The 26,716-nt window shown below is 40.0% G+C and overlaps 1 protein-coding gene across 5 annotated transcripts in view; it reads left to right on the top strand.

Moving 5' to 3' along the window:
• Positions 1 to 17,748, top strand: part of LOC126284387 (arylsulfatase B-like) — a 174,539-nt gene extending 156,791 nt beyond the window's left edge. For all 5 annotated transcript variants that reach the window (XM_049983298.1, XM_049983313.1, XM_049983289.1 and 2 more), the window contains one exon: positions 16,542 to 17,748. In XM_049983298.1, coding sequence (XP_049839255.1) covers positions 16,542 to 16,715 — 174 coding nt within the window. In that variant the 3' untranslated portion in view covers positions 16,716 to 17,748. The remainder of the gene's footprint in view (positions 1 to 16,541) is intronic.
• Positions 17,749 to 26,716: the final 8,968 nt, after the last annotated feature.

Genomic DNA, 26,716 nt, shown 5'->3' with positions numbered 1-26,716 from the left:
AAAAGTTGCGGCCCTACGTCAAACATATGTTCCCTTCATCACATTTCAATTTTCCCTTTAACCTTCTGACTTATGAAGGTGTCCAAGGACTTTTGACTCACCCTGTATAAGTGTGTATCTACTGGTGTATAGCCTACTTTTTATCACTGTGTCTTATGATGTCTCTGCTGAAAATGTGATGAATTTAAACAGTTTTAACTCATAACTAGTGCACCTGTCCGTTGCAGATAGGGAAAGTGGTGCCAAAATAATTTGATGACATTCTTACCAGGTTCCTTTGAACTATGGCCTCTCACAGTTTGAAGTGAGTACCAAACCAACACTCTTCCTATTTGCTTGTGCAGTGTATGAAATCCCAATAACACTAGAAGCTGCTATGAATGCTTGACCACAGAAGTGAAATGTGATCATAGTTCATTCACAGCCCACCTGTACTTCATCAAGGAGGCATTGTATACAGTGGGACTGTTCTTACATCACATTAATGATGACTCATTGGTATGAAAATTGCTTCAGTGTTTTCAGATACAAAAAAAGTGTATAAAATTTGTTTACTTGCCACATTACTAGATGGATCTGTGTTAAAACAAAAATTAATGCATATTATTTAACATTTATTACTGACTATAAACATAGATTTTTAAATTATTCATCTGTAAGAAAATAAAATAAACCTAGGATACAATTTTTGCATTTTATATACCATTATCTGTTATATTTCCAGTCTTTTCTAAGGGCCATCTGGAGAAAAGCAACCCACAGTCCTTACATTACACACTTTTCTTTTTAAAGTTAATTTTTTTAGAACAAACAAACATTTCTCCCTTATAAAATATCCTTGAAACCATCATCCTTCTGTGCAAAATATTTTACGATATTCACTCATTACTCGTTTCCATTATATTAGAAAATACATTGGGGAATGTGAAAAACTTACGTCGGGTCTAGTTATGTCAGGACAAATTATGCCCTGACACTGTGTCAGAACATTTCCAGACTGGCTAAAATATGCTGAAGTTAAGTCCCTTTACAAGAAGGGGGCTGAAGAGATACCTGTCAACCAATTTCACTTATACCAGATTCTTCAAAAATATTTCAAAAAGTTGTGTTCAAGCATCTCTTTAAGCATCTAATTGTAAATAATATATTGTCCAAGTCATGTTTTGGGTATCTTAAGGGTCCTGATACAGTGAGAATTTAGTTTATTCATTAGATAACAAATTAGAGGCTACTGGCATTTTCAGTGAACTGTCAAATGCCTTTGACTGTGTGAATCACAGCATTATCTGAAGTAAATTAGAATATTATGGTGTCACCACATGTGCTGCAAAATGGTTTGAGACTTACCTAACTAACAGGAAACAAAGGGTGTTGTTGTGAAATACCAGTCTTCATCTGATTGGAAACTGATTATATGTGGTGTTCTTCAAGGTTCCAGACACAAACATTGCAATAAGTAGCAAGTCAAGTACAGATTTAGAAATAGCTGCTAAACAAATTTTCACTGACATTAATAAATGGTTTAAAGCTAATTCACAGTACTTTGAAAAGACTCACTATATGCAGCTAAGAGTCTGTAAGAAATTTCCTTCCAGCATGTGCATAACATACGAAAAATGCATATCGAAGAGGTTGACAGTGTTAAATTTCTGGAATTACAACTCCATAATAAATTCCGTTTGGAAGGGAATACTGCAGAATTGTTGAAGTGCCTAAACAATTCTGTATTCACAGTGAGAATGATGTCCAATACAGGAGATATAAATATAAAGAAAACTTGCATACTTGTTACTTTCATTCCATTATGTCATATGTGATCATATTCTGGGGTAACTTGTCAAATCGAGCAAAAGCATGTAATAAGACTCATTTGTGGCGTAAATTCAAAAGCTTCACGTAGAAACTTGTTCAAGGAAATGTGTATTCTAACCACTGCTTCTCAGTATATTTGTTCCTTAATGAAACTGCTTGCAAGTAATATATCTCTGTTTCCAACCAACAGCTCAATACATAGTATCGATACTAGGAATAAGAACAAACTACATAAAAATCTAAAATCACTTACATTGGTCCAGAAAGGGGTCCAATATTCAGGAACACAAATTTTCAATAAACTGCCAGCAACAGTACAAAACATGGTTTAAGATAAAGCTCAGTTTAAACAGAGTTTGATAGATTTTTTGAAAGGCAGCTCCTCCTACTCTCTAGATGAATATCTTAACAGGGACTGTTAGACCATCTTAAGTAAAAATGTCTGTTGTATTTCAGTTTTGACAGCACAGAAAAAGGTAAGGTATTCTGCATATGATAAATTTATTAAAATTGCATAAGTATCTCTCATTCTGACACAGTATTAATTCTGTAAATATTAGCAGATCCAGTTTACTGTAATTTGTTCACCTATTATGACAATTTCCTGACAAATGATCAGGTTAATGAGTATTATATTCAGATGTTTTAAGTTTTTTTGTCATACTTTCTGACTTGTTCCACACCCACGAGAATCATCTCATTTTTGGGTCTGTGGTATGAAAACTGATTTTAATGTAATCTAATCTAATCTTTGTTGTGTGTGTGTGTGGGGGGGGGGGGGGGGGGAGGAGCAGGAAGGAAGAATTTCATATTGCAGCAGTCACCCCTTCTCCTGCCTATTAGATTGTGAGGTGGTGAGTGATGCAAGACTTGTTGCTGAACATCACAGAATGGCACTCAGTGTGCCAGTTGATTCTGGCTCTACGTCATGTCTTTCAGATGGTCTCAACCCAGCTTCCAGTTATCTGTGCCTGGCAGTTTGTGATGACACTCTGCCTGTAACTTCTGGCCAGATTTAAAATTTTGCCATCTGTCTTTTTGTCAGATCCAATTGAACAATCCTGTGATCTTCTTTTGGTGTAGTCCATTTGGAAGTGCCTGTGCTTATTTGTCGTAGCATACTTTTGTCCTGAGTCCATCTTCTCCCCACTCATTATGCAGTCATTGCACTACAGCCAAATATACAAGGGTCCTATCAGTATGATGCTTCCATGTCCCACTACCCAATGCTCAGAGTCTGAAAGATGGTGATAATCTACCTGCACATCTCATCTGGGTATGCTGTGTTGCAATCTCCACCAGAAATCATCCAGTAATGTTAGACACAACTGGTACATATCAAGTTCTTGCACCATTCTCTATCTGTAGGGCTGGAATTTTTTAAAGCTGAAAATAACCTTGCATGAGGGTTAATCAACATAATCCATAAGTATAAAAATACTGGGTTACCAGTTTGATAAGTGTTCATATTGAAATACTTTAGTTTTCTGTCTTTGTATGTTGCTACAAAGTTGCATTATGGTTGGTTGGTGGATAGGTCTTTTAAGTCCCACCAGTGATGAGGACATTACAGGCAGATCTTCATTCTAGGTATGAGGTGAAAGGGGAAGGAAATTGGCTGCCCTCCTCATGGGAACCATCACAACTTTGTGCTTAGTTGGTTTTTGGGAAACCACAGAAAATTAAAATATCGATATCTGGACAGGGATTTTAACCACATTCTTACTGAATGTGAGCCTAGTCTCTTAAGCAAAACGTGCACTGAGAAAATTTGTTATTAAATACATGGTGGAAGTGTCTCCAAAGATCTTCGATACCAACAATATGGAAAGGATAGATTGCTACTCACCACATAGGGGAGACACTGAGTCTCAGGCAGACACAAAGAAAAGGAAAACTAGAAATATTTTCAGCTTTCAGACAAAGTCTTTCTTCATAACTTGAATGCTCACACATTCACATGACAACTCATACACACATGCCATCTGTTGTCAGGCACTAAGATCTGATAGTGAGTGCATCTGACGTGAGCTGCAGTCTGGCTGGAGCGGGTAATGGGGGTAACGAGGAGGTGTGGGACGGGGAGCAGGAGGGATAGCAAGGTAGGGGTGTGGTAAATTTTTGCCCCAGCTGCGTAGTATGGAGGGACACGGTGAGGACTACTTAGTGGGGGTGGGGAGCGGGGGTGTCAGGAGGAGAGAAAGTGAGGGGACAGAAGTAGAGAATGGAACAGTGGAACAGCACAATGTAGGTGCACCATCAGAAAAGAAGGTGTTTGTGTCCTTACTGGAATGGGAGGAGGGAATGGGATAGACATACAGAGGTGAGGAACTAGTGAAGATTGAGGTCAGGGGAGTTACAGGAAAATATGATTTGTTGCAGCGAGATATTCCATTTGGGCAATTCAGAGAAGTTAGTGTTGGTGTGAAGAATTTGGATGGCATAGGCTATGGAGCAGCCACCAAAGTGAAGGACATTTTTCACCGTTAGCCCTATCACTCAGGCTCAATCCAAAGCCAATATTGATCTCTGCCAGCCACTGTGGCCAAGTGGTTCTAGGCACTTCAGTCTGGAACCGGCATGGATGTGTGTGATGTCCTTAGGTTAATTAGGTTTAAGTAGTTCTAAGTCTAGGGGACTGATGACCTTAGATGTTAAGTCCCATAGTGCTTAGAGCCATTGATCTCTGACTGACTCTGTTTGCTCCATCATCCAACTGTGATCACCCCAACAGCCCCCAAATAACCCACTGCTAACTTTCCAGAATTTCCTACTCTTGAACCTTGCCTGCCTGTTCATTCCCTAAATCCCTCAACACGGCAACCAAAGTCACATTCACATACAAAACCACAATAAATCACATAAAACTGATCCAGACCATATAACCTTACCTGATGACAAAGGTTCCACCACTGTGGTTATGAACCACATGGATTATCAGGTGGAAGATTTCTGCCAACTGTCAGCTAATCCACTTATAAGCCCTGCCACTATGCCCCCATTCCAGAAACCCTGCAGGATCTCCAGTCCTTCCTCAAATCCAACCTCCTAACCCTTTGCCTCATGGCTTGTATCCTTGCACTAAACCTAGATGCAAGACTTGTCCCTTACATCCTCCCGCTACTACCTACTGCAGTCCTGTCATTGGCATCTCATAACACATCAAATGCAGGGCCACCTGTGAATGCAGCCATGTAATTTAAAAACTTAACTGCAACACTGTGCAGTATTCTGTGCGGACATGACAACTAACAAACTTTGTGTCTGTATGAATGGCCACAGCCGAATCATGGCCAAGATAAACTAACCACCTGGTAGCTGAAGATGTTATCCAACATAATATGCTTTATTTAATGACTTTTTCATAGGCTTTTGCTATCTGCATGCTTCCCATCAACATCAGGTTTTCACAGAAAGAAGTCTTGAGCAATTCATGCCCATATTCCAGGAGCAGTCCACTCATCCAAAAACTCACTATTGGAAATGTGAGATTAGATTGATACAGACATTTGTCTTCTTCCATATTCCATGTAAAGGATTTCTGATTTGATAGCTGGAAGATTACATCTTCTATTGTAGCGTGTCCACCAATTTCTCTTCTTGTATCAAATAAGTGATTGATGAACTGTTGACAGTTGGTCAAGGATGGTGGTCTTGTTCCAGCCCTTTGCTGATTAGGCAGTCAGATATTTGTGTGTTCCAGGGATCATAATTGCAACTTGCCATGACTGTGTGCTTGTATATATTGGACATCATATTTCGTGTATAGGACACACTGAGTTGCAGACAGGTGCAACAAAAAAGAATGGTATAAATAGTTCAGCTTTCCAACAAAGTCCTTCTTCATAAGTTGGTGGTCACACATTCACACATCTTGTACATACATGACCACTGTCTCTAGGTGCCAAGGCCCAACTGCAAGTGCATCCGATGTGAGCATCAGTCTAGCTAGGATTGGTAGTGTGGTTAAGGAGAAAGCATTGGATGTGGAGGAGAAGAGATAGCAGGGTAGGGATGCGATAAAATGCCAGCCCTGCCTGTGAGAGCATCCAGAGATGTACTGAGGACAGGAAATAAATAGTAGGTGCAGCATCAGGATGCTATGGTGCTCATAGGGCAGAGGGGGGGGGGGGGGGGTGGCAGGAGATAAGTGGTGAAAGGGAAAAGACTGTGTAGGGAGTGCTGGCAGGACAGATGGCATGTGTAGAACTGTAATGGGAGCATGGAAGGGGATAAGCAGGTGGAGGACAGGGATTAACATAGGCTGAGGCCAGTAAGGTTACAGGAATGAAAGATATGTTGCAGGAAACGTAAGTGCACAGTTCAGAAAGAATCCAGATGGCACAATCTTTGAAACAGTCATTAAAGTGAAGCAAATCATGTTATATGCCATTTTCAGCAACTGGGTGGTCCAGCTATCTCTTGGCCAAAGTTTGGCAGTGCCATTTATGCAGACAGGCAGCTTGTTAGTTGTCATGCACCAGCAAAATGCAGCATGGAGTTGCAGCTTAGTTTGTAGATCACATGGCTGCTTTCACAGGTGGCTCTGTTTTTGATGGGGTAGGAGACGACTGCAACAGGACTGAAGTAGGTGGTTGTGAGACAATGTATGGGACAGGGTTTTGTATGTAGATCTTGCTGTGGCACGCACAGCCACGCAAATACGACGGGCAGCTACCGCTGCAGAATAAGCCACACCTGCAACGTAGTTCTGGCGCATTCCACCAGCCAGCACTAGAGGCGTTTCTCGCCAAACGTGAAAGCAGCCGCCGAATATGCATGCGCGCAACCCCTTTTTCCGACGCAGATGGTAATACGATGACATCACCATCCGCCAATCGGGTATTGCTAATGGCCGCCGATCCTCACGATAGAATCCATGGAGGAAGACTAGAGCCGCCCGGTTAAATAAACGGCAGGAAAGGAAACAGGTGTCTTTCAACCTGCCGCGGAGTGCCGCCAGGAGGAAACATTGTCGCAGCCGGATCGACCAGGCACCCGTCTTCAACCCGGAAGCAGCACCCGTCTAACTCCTCGGCATCTGTTGGAGAGCATCGAGAGAGCACTACCAAGGAATGTAAAATCAGTTCAGTTATAAAAGTCAATTCTATTAAGGTTGTATATTCGTGTTTTGATACTAAATTTTTGGGCAGGAGAAAAGCCTTTTTATTTTCCAAAGAAGGTTATTTGATGTAAATTTAAGTGGTGTCCTGGGTACACCTAATAAATCAAATTTTATTAGCACGTGGGTGTTGATCAGTGAATATAACAGATCTATTGCAGGGATATGAGCCATGAGGCAAGGGGATGGGAGCAGGGGTGGATTAAGAATGAGCAATGATGTGGCGTATTGGGTGGCAGTGGAATACCACTGTGGAAGAGATTGAGAAAATATTTCTCATTTCAGGACAGGATGAGAGATGGTCAAAACTCTGGCAGAGGATGAGCATCCGTTGCTACTGTCTTGGGTGGTTCTGAGTCACCAGAGGAGTGCTTCTTTGTGCCAGACTAGGTATTTAAGCGATAGTAAGAGACTGGTAAGACAAGGTATGGGAGATCCATTTTTGGACAAGATTGAAGGGGTAATTTCAGTCTATTAAGGCCTCAGTGATACTTTTGGCATATTTAGTGAGACACTGCTTGTCACCACATATGTGATGATCATGGGTGGCTAGGCTGTATGGAAGGGACTTCTTAGGCTGGAATGGATGGCAGTTGTCAAAGTAGAGGTATAATCCACAAAGGCACAGTTTCTCCCTGTGCGGACACAGCAACCAGCCATATGGACTTACTTTTCAGATCTACTACCTTTACCATATTCCCACAAAACTGTTTCCTGCCACCAATAGAAGCCTGTGCCTAAACAGAACCATAAAACAGTCATGACACTGTCCTGCAATAGCTTTTTCCCAAAGAAGTATAACTCCTTCCATAGGCCTTACCTTTTAATCCCACTCCCGAACTCAGTCATGCATGGCTTGTTAGAGACCTTCTCTCCTTCTCCTAGTTTGTACAGTGGAAACACTTTTTGCCACTAACTCTACCACTCAGACTCAACTCAGTGCCAACATTAATCTCTGCCACACTCATTTACTTCTCCAACCAACCATGGTCACCCCCACTGCTGCCAATTCAACCACGGTTAACTTTCCAGAATTTCCTTGTCTCTCCATCATTCACCATATCTCTCAACAAGGTAACCAACCTCACATGCACATAAAGAATGCAGCCCAACACCTAAAATCTGATCCTGCTCTTACAACACTACCTGTCAACAAAGGTTCCAGCACTGCGGTTATGAACCAGGTGAAAAGTTTCCTTTAAATCAACCTATGAGCCCTGCTACGGTGCCCCCTTCCATAAGTCCAGCTGGATCTCCAGTCCCTCCTCAAATCCACAGGTCCATCTCAGAGCACTTCCCCTAAGTCTGTCTCTCTCCCCACACTCCTATCTTCTATGTGCTTCCTAAAATTCATAAACTGAATCATCCAGAATGCCCTATTGTGACCGGCAGCTATGCCCCATCAGGGAAAAAATGCTCCCCTTGCAGATAAACATCTCAGCCTATTCCCTGTAGCCCACTCACCTATATAAAAATACCAACAATTTTCTCCTCTGACTCGCCACATTCAATCCTTTAACCCTTGTTGAACACACTGCCCTCCACATAACATATCTAATACCCATGGCCTTGCTTCTGTTGAACACTACCTCACCCAGAGCCCAACTGATTCCAAACCTACCTTCTACCTTGGTCAACACACTAAACTATATCCTCACCCCCAATTACTTCCGTTTTGAAGGCGTTAAATCTGGTTCAGATACATTGATACTTTTTCTTGATCTTCTCTGATGTTGAGGACACACTATCCACATTTCTTCAGAACCTGAACACGTTCTCCCTCATTGCTTTCCTCCTCAGAGAACCTTTGTTCGCATCAGATCTACTAACCACTAACAATACCTCCACTGTGACAGCTGCCACCCATTCTACACCAAGAAGTCCCCTCCTTACAGCCTTTCCACCAGTGATCATTATCTTTAGTGACAGGTAGTCCCTCTCCAAATGTGCCGAAAGTCTCATGCCTTGACAGTAATCCTCTCAACCTTATCCAGAGACAGAACTCCTGTGCCTTGTCTCAGCAGTCGTCTACCGTCACCCATATATTCACTGTCTGGCCACAAAACGCCTCTTGTTACTCAATGCCATCAGTACGTGAGCAATTGACTCACATTCTCTGTCAGGGTTTTGAGTTGCTCCCATCATGCCCTGAAATGAGAAATATCCTCCCTACCACTCCCAAAGTAGTATTCTGCAATGGTGAAACCACTACCTAATACCTACCACACAGAGTCTGTGTAACTCGAGTTGAAAGTCAGCTCCTGAAAGTCCATATTAAAAAAAATTGGGCATTTGGAGGATGCAATCTACTTGCAGAAAGCATTTAAAAATTAGATTGAATCTGCTTTTTATTCATATGGAAACACATGAAACGGCTATTAAGTCCTTATTTACTATGGTAAACTTTATCCTTCAAAATTCACTGCCTGTGCAACGAATTTTCACTCGCAAAGCAGCCAGAATTTTTACAAGTCCGACCCAACTAATTTTCACAGTCTAACAGTCACAGACCCATCACTCTTTGCGAGTTAAACATTCAGTCATTTCAGTTACCTTCTTAGTAAGAAGTGCTCACCAAAGCAAGTTCACATACTCATAAACCTCCAACTATTTAATTTAAAATCACCAAACTTTCATTAAAATGTTCATAACTCCAGTCACTTCAGTCATGACATGAGCTAACTGAAATGAACTCACTAGTTCTTCATCTTAGAGACTATTTTTATGGAGCTATCTAACATGGTGTTATCCATAGGCTGGTTAGCAAGCGACTATCTCGAGCTCCTCTACTCTCTGCCCACCTCACTATATTCATGCAGGAAAAGTTTAATTCTGATTGGCTGTTGATCTAAACCACCAATCAGAATGTTCCTTCCAGATTATTCTCCAGGCAAAACTTGCCTTATCAAATCAGTAATCTGATAATAATTAATGTCATAAAAACTTCAATTTCTAGTATATTGTTTAACCAAAATAAGCAAAGTGCAAAATATTCTCCAAATTGATAAATAAATAAATTTATTCTGCCTCTAACTTTCATTCTGGCTGCTTTTATACAAAAGCAAGCTCACACTGACATACGTCATCTGAACTGTGGTTACACCATAACTTTCCCTCTGTTTGTTTGTACAAGGTTTTACATAAAATGATATATTAAGTTTTAACGTATGTCCCACATACACTCTCTCAATCATTCTATAGCACTCACACAGAAAAATTACAAGCAAATAATAATTTTAAGCAATTTTTGTATTGTTGTTGTTGTTGTTGTGGTCTTCAGTCCTGAGACTGGTTTGATGCAGCTCTCCATGCTACTCTATCCTGTGCAAGCTTCTTCATCTCCCAGTACCTACTGCAACCTACATCCTTCTGAATCTGCTTAGTGTACTCATCTCTCGGTCTCCCTCTACGATTTTTACCCTCCACACTGCCCTCCAATGCTAAATTTGTGATCCCTTGATGCCTCAAAACATGTCCTACCAACCGATCCCTTCTTCTAGTCAAGTTGTGCCACAAATTTCTCTTCTCCCCAATCCTATTCAATACCTCCTCATTAGTTACGTGATCTATCCACCTTATCTTCAGTATTCTTCTGTAGCACCACATTTCGAAAGCTTCTATTCTCTTCTTGTCCAAACTATTTATCGTCCATGTTTCACTTCCATACATGGCTACACTCCAAACAAATATTTTCAGAAATGACTTCGATGTTAACAAATTTCTCTTCTTCAGAAACGCTTTCCTTGCCATTGCCAGTCTACATTTTATATCCTCTCTACTTCGACCATCATCAGTTATTTTACTTCCTAAATAGCAAAACTCCTTTACTACTTTAAGTGTCTCATTTCCTAATCTAATTCCCTCAGCATCACCCGATTTAATTGGACTACATTCCATTATCCTCGTTTTGCTTTTGTTGATGTTCATCTTATATCCTCCTTTCAAGACACTGTCCATTCTGTTCAACTGCTCTTCCAAGTCCTTTGCCGTCTCTGACAGAATTACAATGTCATCGGCGAACCTCAAAGTTTTTACTTCGTCTCCATGAATTTTAATACCTACTCCAAATTTTTCTTTTGTTTCCTTTACTGCTTGCTCAATATACAGATTGAATAACATCGGGGAGAGGCTACAACCCTGTCTCACTCCTTTCCCAACCACTGCTTCCCTTTCATGCCCCTCGACTCTTATGACTGCCATCTGGTTTCTGTACAAATTGTAAATAGCCTTTCGCTCTCTGTATTTTACCCCTGCCACCTTTAGAATTTGAAAAAGAGTATTCCAGTCAACATTGTCAAAAGCTTTCTCTAAGTCTACAAATGCTAGAAACATAGGTTTCCCTTTTCTTAATCTTTCTTCTAAGATAAGTCGTAAGGTCAGTATTGCCTCACGTGTTCCAACATTTCGACGGAATCCAAACTGATCCTCCCCGAGGTCCGCATCTACCAGTTTTTCCATTCGTCTGTAAAGAATTCGCATTAGTATTTTGCAGCTGTGACTTATTAAACTGATAGTTCGGTAATTTTCACATCTGTCAGCGCCTGCTTTCTTTGGGATTGGAATTATTATATTCTTCTTGAAGTCTGAGGGTATTTCGCCTGTCTCATACATCTTGCTCACCAGCTGGTAGAGTTTTGTCATGACTGGCTCTCCCAAGGCCGTCAGTAGTTCCAATGGAATGTTGTCTACTCCGGGGGCCTTGTTTTGACTCAGGTCTTTCAGTGCTCTGTCAAACTCTTCACGCAGTATCGTATCACCCATTTCGTCTTCATCTACATCCTCTTCCATTTCCATAATATTGTCCTCAAGTACATCACCCTTGTATAAACCTTCTATATACTCCTTCCACCTTTCTGCCTTCCCTTCTTTGCTTAGAACTGGGTTGCCATCTGAGCTCTTGATATTCATACACGTGGTTCTCTTCTCTCCAAAGGTCTCTTTAATTTTCCTGTAGGCAGTATCTATCTTACCCCTAGTGAGATAAGCCTCTACATCCTTACATTTGTCCTCTAGCCATCCCTGTTTAGCCATTTTGCACTTCCTGTCGATCTCATTTTTGAGACGTTTGTATTCCTTTTTGCCTGCTTCATTTACTGCATTTTTATATTTTCTCCTTTCATCAATTAATTTGTATTATGCAATATAAAGTAGCTAAAGTTTTTACAAGAAGATTCTAATTAATTGATTTTATGCACTGATAATTTTATAATGGCTTCAAATGATAATGAAAGTCAATTTGTTATTGTTCTTAACTGGGTTTGAAATATGAGTGTCAGTTTCTGGACTTTTAAATAATTTTGCATATCTCTGGAACTATAATAAATAAAAATCTGAAATTTTGACACCATCTTTCTGTTACTAACAAAAGGCTGTGTACCAGATTTGAACAAAATCGAATTGTAACTAATGTGGGTTATGTAGATTCGTAAAGGGTATGAATTTTTGTACTGACTGAATGTTACCCTATGCAATTCTCATCGCAGGCAGTGTCAGTTGCACTGTGAGCAAAGCAAAAAAAGAAAGAAAGAAAAATGTAGCCATCCTGCAGTCACGTACCAAACGGTTGCATGTCTTATTGCAGTGAATCTTATCTCATAATAACTTGCTTTGTTGCATCTCCCAACGTATGCAATGATCTTGTCCATTCCTACTCCATCCCTGATCCCAACCTGTAGCCTCTTTTCTCTGGAAATACACCTAGATGAAAGATCTGTCCCATATGTTCTCCCACCATCACCAATCACAGTCATCTTTTACAAAGTGTGTTTTTTAAGTAAGATCCATTTTGTTGTAGACACTAGTAGTTTGCGCGCACGCCGCAATGAGCACATGCATTGTGTACCGGCATGCCTCGGGAACAACTGAGCTCAGTTTCAGCTCTGTAGCTAACCTGTACGGTTCTGTTCTATGCTTTAGAAGACTCTGACTGAAAAATAAGGTAACACCTGCATAATTCTACCTTCCTCAGCACCTTTAAAATTTTCTCAAAAATTTTGGAATGTGAACATAGTCACCCTTTTTTATACTGAGAGATAATGGAGACAGTGACAGTGGGAAAGACATGGAAAAATAGTAAATAGTGGCTGTGATATAGAAAGAGTGAAGGAGATAATGGGACTGTGAGAGGAAGATTGGGACAGTGGCAGTGGAACATAGTTGACATTGACAATAGTAGTAGGAAAAGAGTGATGGAGACAGTGCCATTGGGAGAGAAATAAAGGGAAGGAGGAAGTAGGGGTGGGTGAGAGCCAGTGATAATATGGGTCTGTGACATTGACAGTGAGGAAGAGATGGGTAGTGACAGTGAGAAGAGAGACACCAGTGGGAAGGAATGAATCAGATAAGTGTAGAAAGAGAGAGCAAGCGAGAGACAGTGGCAGTGAGAGTAGACAGTAGTAGTAGGACAGAATGAAGGAGATTGTGGCTGTGAGACAGGAGATGTGACAGTTAGAGAGACATATAGAGACAATGACAATGAGTTGGGCTGAAAAGGGTGAGCAAGAGTAGACAAGTGGGAGTGGATGAGTGTGAGCGACTTACAGCAGTAGACTAGTGGGTGTGGGAAAGTTACCATTAGGGAAGCTTGTGGGAGTGAAAGTGAATTTCATGTTAAAAAAGAGTGTGAATATCCTTCCATGTCAAAAATTTTGGGCAAATTTTAAAGATGGTGAGAGAGGTGGATGCGGCAGCTGTTACACGACTTTTCAGTCCAGAGTCTTTTATACGAGAGCATATTCACTTTGACTCTTCCCCCCCCCCCCCCCCCCACCCCCACCCCCCCGATGGAAGAATTTCTCTACTCGTTCCTGCTGCACATTCTTTTTTTTTTTTTTTATAGGTGTTCCAGTAGTAAAAATAGTGATGGATGCAAATGTAATTCCAACACAAAAAATTTCCAAATTAATTAATCACATACAAAAAAAGGAATATTTTCTAAATGTATTTTGACTAACGTCATTCAAGTACAAAATTAATTAAATTAATGTATGAATTAAATAATCTAATTTCAATTTTTTTACTTCAATACATGTATCTACTGTGGTTAGAAGTTACAAACAAATTATACATGTAAAACAAAATTACACATGAAGCTTTATTAGATTGCAATTTGAATAAATAACTGTTTCATATTCTTTATTAAATAGCAACAGTGTAACACTGACCAGTTCATTACAATTTGAAGGGATTTTGAAATGAATGTGCTCGTTAAAAATTAATAAAACCAATGTATGCAATATACGGAATACAGAAGGGTACACTCAGGTCAGTCTCAGAGGCTCTCAGTCTGTCTTCACAGGCCATGGGGTGAAATTACTCTTATGTCAGAATAAAGTCTTAAAGTAGGTATAAGAAAGGGACCACATAATTGCTAGCTGGAAGCTGGTTTGGAGCCAATTCTTTACAGCAGTGGCCAGCAGTTATTCACATGGTTTCCTCTAGCTACATATTAGCTACCCTCAATGGGTACGTAGTGGGAAGGCTAGCAGCAGATCACACTCCACAGGAACAAACAACCTTTGGTGAAGTGACAATCCTGCTTGATATGTAGACTACAATGAACTGTACTTGAATGTTACCGTATAACATTAAAATGAAAAATAAATATCAGACTGGCTATGTGAGCTTCGCATGTTATCACATTTATGAATGTTGCTATTGTCAGCTATGACTGACTGTTGATAACTAACTTCATAAAAGAGCACCTTTTATCTGAGGCTGTTGTCGGTATTCCCAATTGTTTAAGGAGCTGTCGATAAGGGGTTCTGGAGTGAACACTGCATTATTCTTATTACGCCCTTTTGTGCAACTAATAATTTTTTCCCACAGTGATGAGTTACCTCATAACATGATACTACAAGACATTAGTGAATGAAAATAGGAAACTTTTTTACATTTTCATTTCTAAAATCTGAAATTATGTGTAATGCAAAATTCGTGGAGCTTAGGTGTTTAAGATGATCTGTAACATGTGATTTCCAGTTCAGGTGCTTGTTAATATAAACACCTAAGAATTTAAAATACTCCCTTTAAGTGTAGATGTAGATGTAAGTTATTGAAATATCCTTATACATTACTCCTAATTGTGTGGTTAGGCCTTGTACAGTACTTAATTCCATGCATTGTGTTCTATCTAAATTTGTCGACAGTCCATTTGCAGAGAATCAGTTACTAATTTTCAAGAAAATATTATTTATATTCAAAAGTGTTGAAGTTACTCCAAAGACTTACTATAATACCTACATCATCAACAAAGGGAATTATTTTTGCTTGGTTCTTACATACAAATTTTTTCCCCAGTAGTGTCAAGGAGCAGCTAACTAATGACTGATCAGTAATTATTAATATCTGTATTACAACATTCTTGTAAAGGATCCTGACAATAGCATATTTCAGTCAGTCTGAAAATATTCCTTGTGATTTTGTTGTGTTGCATATGTGACTGAATACACTGTATAAAAGTGAAGAACAGGATTTTGATGCTGTACTTGAGATATTGTCAGCTCTTTGAGAGTTTTTTGGCAGAGCCTGTAGTAATTTTTATTTGACTGTATGTAAGCAGCATTACTTCTTTCATATATTCTATTCCTTTATCCTTGCCAATTTTATGAGTTATTTCAAAGAAGTGATTTCTAAATACTTCTGCTATCTGACTGCTATCATTTATTATGCAGCTGTTTTCTTTATTAACAAATGGCTGCTAACAAGTTGTATGTTCATTCAAACCTACTTAAATCTGCCATTTGCTAGAGCACAGTTACCATTCTTCTTCCACAAAGAAAGCAGTTCTCAGTGCAAAAAACATGGTCTTCATTCGAAATTTCAGAACCTGGGGTTATGCCCCTTTACCTCTCAGGAATGGGCAGTAATACTGGATTTCACAAAATAAATGTCCAACAAAAGAAACTTTGGATTATACTTTGTCTATTTGCACGATTTTGTCTAAATGTTCCTATACTTATGTAAATAAAACAGAAAGAAACTTCCACATGGGAAAAATGTATGTGCGGATGGATATGTGTGTGTGCGTGCGAGTGTACACCTGTCCTTTTTTTTTTCCCCTAAGGGAAGTCTTTCCACTCCCGGGATTGGAATAACTCCTTACCCTCTCCCTTAAAACTCACACCCTTTCATTTTTCCCTCTCCTTCCTTCCTTCCTGACGAAGCAACTGCCAGTTGCGAAAGCTCGTAATTTTGTGTGTGTGTTTGTGTGTTTTGTTCATGTGCCTGTCTGCCGGCGCTTTCCCGCTTGGTAAGTCTTGGAATCTTTGTTCCTATACTTATTTATGTGTCAGTTTCAGCAGACACTGCATGTCTCAAACATTGTACTGTAAAACAGAAAAAAGGTCTTTTGTGTGCTGTCTGCATAACTGAATCCTAATGCTATCTGAGATTCATTGGTGTGCCACTAAAATTTGTTTCACTGCTTTTAATATCAAAGAACAAAGTTTCAAATACAAATAGTACTCAACTCACTGAGTCTTCTTCACTAAATTAAATGTGTTGTTTCTACAGTGATAATATATTTAGTTAAACATAACTTAAATATTTGCAATTCATGTAATATTTTATGTATATTATTCATAATTAGGTCTCAATGTTATTGCAGGAAGACCCATGTGAAGTGGAGGACATTGCTAGCAGCAACCCAACAATAGTTACATCACTCATTCTGGAGCTCAATAAATTTAGGTCAAGACTAGTCCCACAAACTAACTGTCCTGTTGATATATCATCTGATCCTGCTCAGTTCAACAACACGTGGCACCCTTGGCTTGATTAGGCTACTAAGAAGATTGGTTTTGGTTGATAGACAATAGAAAAGCCACAATCAAGTGAGATAAACATGTGTCAGAGTTACATTGTTTTGTACAGTAGATCTATGAAGATCATTTGGTATAGCATCTTCTGCTAGAAAATTTAATATCTGACATTTTTTTGTGAGATTATCACTGACATTAACTCACCAGTCACAGTTGATAAATCATAGAAAAGAACCTTTAGGGATGTGGAATGAGTAAAAATATGCATTATTAATTCACAGACATAGTCACTGCAGGCTACTTAAGTAAATTATACTAATGACCAATTGCAACTAATGCTAATCTGCTCCTGTTTATAATGATGGGAATTATGACCAGATTACTATTAGTAAAAAATAGCTACTTTATAAAGAGCCAGTCCTTTCCCTCTTACACTGCTCATTTCTGTTTTTATCTAATACTGCCAACTGAGCACTTGTGTAACTTTACACAGAACGCTATCAGCTGTCTATACATTAGTAAAACTCTGTATTATGTGAACGTTAATGTTAACATTAATTTACTTCCCAAATCCAAATATTTTGATAAATTGTCAGAGTTGCTGAAATGTATTTTTAATTTAGTTTTAAAGATTTGGGAATGTGTAATCTCCTGGTGCCTGCCAGCAAACTGTTAAAAGACTTTTGCACTAAAATATTAAATTACATTCTTAACTCTAGCCAATTGGAAAGTATCTTTACTTCTAGTATTGTGTTTATGAATTACACAGTTCGTCCCAAATTCACTCATAAATTTAACTACAAATATAATTAGGGATTAAATTTATTAGCACATAAATGTGAGAATTTTGATGGTCCTAATGAGGCTTCTGAAAGATGTTTGCTTATCAATCTTACATAACTATGAATAAAATATGCAATCCCTAGTAATTTAATATAGGAAAATACTGAAGTGATTGTGAATATTGTCTGTCATTAGTGTTCCACTTTGTAAGCAATTAGGAAGATAAATATGTACTGCATACATATGTCAGTATGAATTTTGTTAACAAAAGTATGATGATTTTCTGTCACATTTTATCATCCTCTTGCCACTGACATTACTACCTGCAAAAGCTGAATACAAGTAATGTGATGGTGGCTTGAATATGAGGTCTACAAAGTGAAATGTATGAATGATAAATCTGGACCCTGCTGGTTACCAGCTATAAAGGTACAGTGTTATATCAAAATGCTGTTATTACACTGAAACTTGCTCATTTTTTACAAATTAAATACACATGTACACATTCTTTTCTAATACATTAATGGTACTCATTCTCATATTTAAAAAAAGTAGCTAATTAAATGACCACTAGTGCCAAGAACCATGCACCAAATGCTCAAAACACATTATCACCAATATACACTTATTATTTCTGCTATTCTGTCCAGTATTCAATCCACTCATCATGCAGCCTTGTTCTATCATTCTCATAAACGTATCACTTTTCTACGCATGGAGCAGCAACCACTACTCAGCACTCTGGCCCATGTTAGACTCTACTACCCAAAGATTAGAGCAGGGCAAATATATCACAGTAAGGCAAGGAAAACTTGCATTGCTGGGCAGACTTCTTTTCCAAAGTTGACAAAAAGTGTGGGAAACAACAAAAACAAGAATAGGTAAAAACTTGCAGGTAATAAAGTTAGAATCACATAACCGGTTCCACAAACTAATGTACTTCGCTATTGTTCCACCTTAGTTTGGTTGTAGACAACTCATTAATATTAAAACAAACCCTTAAACATACATATATGTACATATTTTTCTGAACTCATTCTACTCTCATGATTCATTGTCCCTGATTTTTTATATAACAAGTAGACGTAAACATATAATAAGATTAACCACTGAATGACACAGCTGAACGTGAGGCATCAATCACTAAATGATTCTGTTGCAGAAAATCCATATTATCAGTCACCTTACATCTTTGGTTCAAATCTATGAAATGGAAGAAAATGGTACATAAATTGCCAAAAAGAAAACATGTAACATGGAGTTTTATTTTTTTTCCCACTTGCCATTCATACACATGAACACTTCCATTTGAGGCTGTGCTGAACTCCATTTGTGGTCCATCGTGGTAAGGTCGGTGCAACCCTTGTGAGTCCTCAAATGGCCCTCTTAGTAAACAGCTGTTGGTATCTCATAACCAGCTGAAGGTCATCGCCCCCCCTCTTGTGGTGACTATTGGCAGTGTTTGTGGCAAGATCTCAGACATGTGCCGAATCATGGAATCATGCCTGATGGCCCCATATGTAGCAGTAGTGGTGGCGACAAGTTGAGCTGCCCCTTGCATGCAGAGTGCTGATATTTGGGCATGCAGCTGCAGTCACCTCCTCACATGTGAGTCAAAACAATTCATAATGATGGGTATGTGGCAATTCCTGTGTTTTAGCTGACAGTTTGGGCACAAATCCTAAGTTCACTATGGGGCCAGAGTGTGTGTTCCTATTCACCTTATATCTCCACACATCCAAAGTCTTTTTGCTCTATCAATGCTACTTGATGCAGGCCAAAAAGAAGTATGTGTGGAATTTTTCTATGCCTGTCAGGATGTGTCAGTGTCATCCACGTCTTCTGCCAGTTCATTTGCTTCCTTTGTGTAGTGTTTGTTGATTTTCCTGACAAGCTCTTTTCTATTATGAGCTTTTGGTTTCCCCCAACTCCAACTGTGCTGTACTCTTCTCTTACTGCAGATTTCTTGAGGTGCTGTTTTGCAAATTATAGTAGATGCACAGTTATTTTTATTTTTTATGGTGGTGCTTTGATTAAGCTCTGCTTCCTTATGTTGCATTAGTAGAGTGGCTAATTTATTATTCATTGTGCTACATGTACCTTCAATTCCTCAATTTTTGGGTGATTTTGTTTTCTTCCATTGTGTGTTGTTCTTTTTTGGGCTCCTCCCATTCCAAACTTCAGTATTTTAAGTAATCCATGTGTGTCTGCTTCCTGTAGCCTCCTTCTATTGTAGCACAGGATATCCTTCTAAACACCTCAATATCTCTTGTAGTCTTCTTCTGAGTATAAATAACTGTTTGCTCTCTCACCCTGCTGAATATTTATGACATTTTCTGCAGAATTAAACTCTACTTGACATTCTGTCTACCAGTCTTCTCTCCACACATAAGATAGGTGCTACTAAAGCCTGCATGGTAGGTATTTGACCTTCTATTACCACATCCAATAACACTTGGCATTTTACAGGTTTGCTTATAACTCCAATTGTGCATACAAATTTGTATCCATTTAAGGGAAATGCTAACTCGCTTCCACTCTTCTCAAAAACTTCTCATACAGATTTTTCAAAACAGAAGAAACATCACTTCCTGAATCTAAAAGGGCTGGCTGTTCAATTTTTTAAATATATATTTAATGTTATTTTTGGTGACCTTTGCTCTTTCTTCTGCATCTTATTCTCTGACATCAGTCCCACTTTCTCTTCTTGTATCTTGTCAGTACATATTACTAGTACTTGAGCTGACCCTCATTTTCCGGTTCCAGATCAGGTCTCTTCTATAAGTCAATTAGATTTTCAATTCTGGACATGGGCTCCTCCTTCCATTTGTTCTTTGTGCTTCTGGTATGTATCTTCATCTCAGCTATATGTACCTCTGTGTCCTCTGCCATTCCCAAAAGTACCATACCATGCCTCAACACCTTGTTCATAGCAGCTGCTTTCCTGCCGAGTACCGATCAAGGTGGTGCAGTGGTTAGCACACTGGACTCGCATTCGGAAGGACAACATTTCAATCCTGCATCCGGCCATCCTGATTTAGGTTTTCCGTGATTTCCCTAAATCGCTTTGGGCAGATACTAGGATGGTTCCTTTGACAGGGCATGGCCGACTTACTTCCCCATCCTTCGCTAATCCGATGAGACCGATGACCTCACTGTTCGGTCTCCTCCCACAAATCAACCTCAGACCTTCCTGCCAAGTCCGCTGGTCATGCCCAGTTAAGCCATCACAACACTAATTGTAGTCTTACTGTGAGTTATTGTGATCGTTTCTCAGTTTTTGGGTATTAATAATTTGATACCAGTGTCTGAGTTTAATGTGTACAGCACCGAAGATGATCACTATGTGATTGAAAATCGACTCTGCTATCAATAAAACATCAATATTATGACCAACGCTGACCTTCCTTTTAATGTAACTACCAAGGTTTTAAAATGGCATCAACATCCAAAAGACAGAGAAGACCATTATCCAACGAGCTTAAACAGGCACTTCTTTGTGGGCTCAGATGGAACAAGAACATGACCTAGGCACTAAAATGAATTTGGTTGTTACCACGCAGTCAATAGAGGCTCAACTCAAGAATAAAAACAAAAATATAAGTGGGTGAATGGTAATGACTCAATCTTTTTACATTACATAACAGCAACTGGTTTTATATTATTAGTACTTAAGAAAACATATTTTCTCTCTTTTCCCCCTTTTCTCAATATGAATAGGTGTAACGTATTCTTCGTTCATAATGATGTCTCTGTGGGCATGTAACAAAACAAGTTCACTTAAGCAAATTTGCGCACATTGTTGTCTCAACCAAGTCCTCATGAGTTTCACTGTCAACAGATCTTTCTGTTGTTGCAGTTGACACTGGAAGAGAAGAAAATATCAACATCAAATATCTAATTACAGGGAAAATTTCTGAAGTGCAAAACTGCAAACACTGAACAGCACAGCCAGTCAGAAGTGTTCTGTTTTCATCTTCTGTACATCATTTTGTAATTTTGCTACCACAGTTTGATTTCTTCATTCAGATGAGAAATGCAATCACTTTCATCCTTGAAAATTGTAGCCATAGTTTCTGCATTCCCAATCACGGCCTCCATGGACCTTGTTGGAAATGCGCAGACTTTTTGTATAAATATGTTGGGATTGTAGAGACTGAGATAATCTTTAGAAAATGCGTTTTCTAGATTGATGTTTATTGTGTCATGAATAAGGATACAGACATTCACCCTAAAATAACTTTCTATACTTAACAGAGTAGCATTAGGCCTGTTAACTTATCAAGCTGTAATTCTGGGTGTTTGAATGATGTGTAATAGGATGACCGAAGCGGGTGAAGTGGTTGGGGTAGTAGGGCATGGCTGGGTAAAAGAAGGTGGCTGTTTTTAGCAATCTTCCTCTTTATTGTTGGTTCTTCCAATACATTTTCCTGTAGCTCAGCCCAACCACTCGTGTCGTGGTGGAGATGTGCTGATGCACGCAGCCCAGGGAATGCGACGTCTTGCTCAGTCAGTGGCTGCGCAGGCGGTAGGAGGTTAGCAGCACGAGGCCTGGCCTAGCTCGCCCCCTGCAGACGTGGCGGCTCATGACGGTGCCAGGAGTCGCCGATGCAGCAGCGGGCAACACCCTCCGCCGGCCAGTCCTCGGGGGACAGCGTCACTAACGATGACGACTTAACAGCGACTGAATGCCCAATCGGTCGAGCCGAATGCTGACACCCACCTCTGATGCCCTTAAATAGTGCAGACCGCTTCTGAATCCACCGGTTACGTGGCACCATTTTTATTAGAATGTTCTCGATGAGTTGGCTAATGCAAGCGCGCCACACGTGGCCCACACATGCGTAATTCTGCTAATGCTGCAGTCTGGCTGTTGATGGCTGCCGTGCACGTACGCACATACCGACGCACGTTGCAAAACTGTGTCACCTGCATAACGTGCCGGCCAGCCTTCGTCCATCATCTGCCGTGAGGCTGGCGCTTAGTGCACTGAAACACACTAAATCACAATTTCGACCCATATTTCCTAAAAATAACCCCTTGTCATCTACAATTCCTCCCTCGTACGAAAAGAATTCATCCCCGAATTCAACCTAAAAGTCAAAACCACTACAGTTCACTTCACAAACACCACAAAATGCAATTGATTCACTATTTACACTGTGTTCATTCATTTCTATCCTCAGTCTAATCTTTGTTGATAAACATTACTCAGTGTTCTTCTGCAGTGCCTCACAACTGTTCAGTGATTTTGTCTGGACCCTTATGTTAAAGGTTGGAAGGGGCGGGATGTGGGCTACCTTCCTCTTGAGCCGATAGTACACTAATCCTATGACAAAGATAAAAATACAGGTGGCGGTGGTTGATGATCCAATAAGTAGTAAGCATTGCTTATGCTCATTACGGTACTCATGCACTCGTTGAAAAAGATGTTCCATAGGTATACATCCATCCTGAGCTGCTAGCATCTGGTCCATAGAGTCAAGCAAAATCGGGTCTAATGTGCTGTTCAAAAGAGTGCATGTGCGTGTTATTTTCATGATTGTAGCTCCAGTAATCACAGCTGGTAAATGGCAAGTTGGCCCTGAAATGTCACACTGTGTGCCATTAATTAACAGTCCCTGTCCCTGCAATTCTATTGTTTGCGTACTCCCTTGCTTACCGTGCTCGTAACAAACGCAAATAATGACTGTATTTTCCATTACTGAAAATACCCAATGTGGACCCATTTGCTGAAATAACTGCACCATGCCTGCTGTTCAAAAGAGTGAGATTTTCTTTCGTGATGAATTGCACTGGTTGTTCAGGTACATAGGTCAATGTGCGTGTTATGTTCATGATTGTAGCTCCAGTAATCACAGCTGGTAAATGGAAAGTTGGCACTGACTGCACTCCGCGACTGGTTCTCGAGAGTAGAATAGAGAATAGTCACAAGATTTGGGAACAGTGTGTAACAATTTCGCGGGCCAGATGGTAACCGGACCTGTTTGACAACACAGCAAGTATTGTGCAGAGAGGAACACATGAACTTGTCTGTTACGTGCCACTAACAATATTTCTTGTACGGTTAATTGTACGAATTTCTGCAAAATTTCCCGCTTCACTGGATATGTATGCAAGGCGTAACATTCAAATTTACAGTTCTTACATGTTAATGGTATTATGATATGAATTCTCAGTAGGATACCCATCCACGTACTGGTAACAGTGGCCATTTTGTAGTACAGAAATAAGTGTTCGTCTGTTAGTGTCATCAGTAGCTCCAGGGATGCGGGCAATTCTGATTGATCTTTCCGTAATCCTTCCCGAAGTTGTTCCGAAGTTAACACTAGCGGGGTAAGGTGCCCGCACATTGCGTGCAACAAAGCCTCCTGTAGTTCCGTGGCTTCTATGCATGCTTCTGTAATACTATCAGCAAGAAAATGGAGCAGCTTAGCGATTGTCAGCTGTGAATCGATGTTATCCAACTGGTACTTGATTAAACCCAAGTCATGATTGATTGTGTTGGCTGTTGCCTTAATGTGGGACATCAAGGTCGTGGCCAAAGCTCGCAATTGGCGAGTATTATTAACTACATCTTTCTCCAAATTCTCTAATTGGGTTGTGTGAAAATCTAGCATTGCCTGGTTGTTATTCACATTATCCTGTACCTGCTGTAGCATTTCATTAATACTATTAATATCTTCCGCATCAGCGGTCACTAAAACAGTTTTTAGGATACGGTCACCTGTGTCTAACCATCCTATTTTCCTACGGACGTGCAGGATTATCCCTGCAGTTTGCCACAACTGAGCTTGTAAGCGTGCAAAAGCTGATCATAGTAGCTGATTTCCCCCTGTGTGTCATTAAACCTTGACTAACCATGGAATGAAGTTCATTAAATGTATCCTCTAATTTACAAATTTCGTCTTCAACCGCCCAAACATTACAGTCCACCCTTAAGGTCCATTGATGGAACAGAAAAGGGAAGTAATGACAGTGGCACGTAAAGTGCCCTCCGCCACACACCGTTGGGTGGCTTGCAGAGTATAAATGTAGATGTAGATGTCTGGGCACAATTACTTCGCTTGCCGCGAGAACAAAACACCACTTGATATTGGACGTACCTCAAGGCTTCAGCTAAGTTGCAACAGCAAAACAGAATAACTATGCTGAGAGACAGTGCACACCTTCCCTCTTCCCTCTTCAGCGCAACCCATGACGCTGGATCTGCTGGTCTCACCAGAACGTCATGCCTCCTGAGAAACAAAAGAAAAACAACTCACATTAGCTCTTCCTTTTTACGTGTGGCCTAAGAGCATAATAGCACATCTGATCGCTTCCACAATTAACTTTGTTCTCTTGTTTATCTACTCCTTTCTTATTCTTTTTCTGAGATTCATCTTTCTCTCCACTAGAAGTTACTGCGGAAAATGAAGGAAGTTCCTCAAAATGCCCCTTGAAAGGCCTAATTCGGCTCACATGCACAATAATAGGGCGAGCTGGAAGCTGTAATTTTACATTCAATGTCATCTCGATCACCTGGAAAGGACCTTGATAACAGGATACAAATTTTTTCGTTTTGTGTTTTGGCACATATGGATTAGTCATCTTCACCCATTGTCCTACATGATATTTGGATAAAGCCGCCTTTCTACTGTGAACTTTGTCCTGCCTCTCTAATGCTTTAGTGTTCATTTTTTTCACCTGCCGCCAGATTGTTTTCAACTTTGTGGTTAAATCCTTAACAACTGAAATATCGGTTCCTGGTGGGGTCTTGAGCAATTCAAATGGAGATGGCATCTTCCGACTGAACAGTACTTCATACGGAGACATTCCTGTACTTTCATGTATATTTGAGTTATATGCCGTGGTTACAAATGCCAATAGGGTACCCCAATTATTGTGTTGCAAACTTACATAATAACTTAACATCTTAGCTATTGCATGATGAACTCTCTCGGTCTGACCATTAGCCTGCGGGTATAACACACTGATTTTCAATTTTTTTACATGCAACAACTTGGCAACTGTTTCATCAAATTGGACATAAAGTTTGTCCCTAGATCTGTAACTATAGTTTCAGGTGTCCTGAATTTCAATATCCATTGATGTCCCATGGCGTGAGCCACTGTTTTGGCTCGCTGGTCCAGAATAGCTGTCATAGACACATACTGTGAAAAATTATCTATTTATTATTGTTAAAACATAGCGATTACCCACTGATGTTTGCACAAACGGTCCCAAGACGTCTACACCCAGTAATTGGAGAGTTCTATTTGCTTCCAGTAGTCATTGCAACACAATTTTCTGATGACTCAATTCTTCCCGTTGAGCGCATGGAATGCAATTCTTTATGTACTGATCGACATCTTGCCTGACCACCAACAACTCTGTGCTACCCTCCTTTCCGTTGCTCTTTGCCCCGAATGACCAGAAACCATTGAATCATGCTTGCCTAAAAATTTCGCTTCGCAATTTTTCTGGTACGACTATGCGTGGACCGTTCCTAGTTTTACAGTACAATATCCCGTCTTCCAAGATTAACTGTCACTGCGAGGTAAATCATTGACAATCTGTGTCAACGATTTGCCTCCACCCATTCGTTCTCACTTATTCCTGCGGGTTCCATGGCGCATACTTTACGACTCAGACCATCCACGATTCCGTGCAATTTACCCGGTCGATAAATAACTTCAAATTCGTACTCACTAAGACGCAAAGCCCACTTAGTTAATCTACTCATTGGGTCTTAAAGCCCTAACAACCAATTAAGTGCTGCATGGTCAGTAATCACCTTGAAACATCGGCCACACAAATAACACGGGAAATAGGTTATTCCGAAAATTAATGCCAATAACTCCTTCTCGGTTGCTGAGTAAGTTTTTTCTGCATTGTTTAGATGACTGGAAGTATATGCTATCGGGTATTCTTGCCCATGTGTTTCCTGAGATAATACAATACCCAAAGCAAAATTGCTGGAGTCACAAGATAATGTTGTTGTTGTTGTGGTCTTCAGTCCTGAGACTGGTTTGATGCAGCTCTCCATGCTACTCTATCCTGTGCAAGCTTCTTCATCTCCCAGTACCCACTGCAACCCACATCCTTCTGAATCTGCTTAGTGCAGTCATCTCTTGGTCTCCCTCTATGATTTTGACCCTCTACGCTGCCCTCCAATACTAAATTGGTGATCCCTTGATGCCTCAGAACATGTCCTACCAACCAATCCCTTCTTCTGGTCAAGTTGTGCCACAAACTT

This window comes from Schistocerca gregaria, chromosome 1, assembly GCF_023897955.1.
Source record: "Schistocerca gregaria isolate iqSchGreg1 chromosome 1, iqSchGreg1.2, whole genome shotgun sequence".
Classification (NCBI taxonomy): domain Eukaryota; kingdom Metazoa; phylum Arthropoda; class Insecta; order Orthoptera; family Acrididae; genus Schistocerca; species Schistocerca gregaria.
Note: the sequence above shows the minus strand (reverse complement) of the source record. Positions and strands in the feature narration are given on the sequence as shown.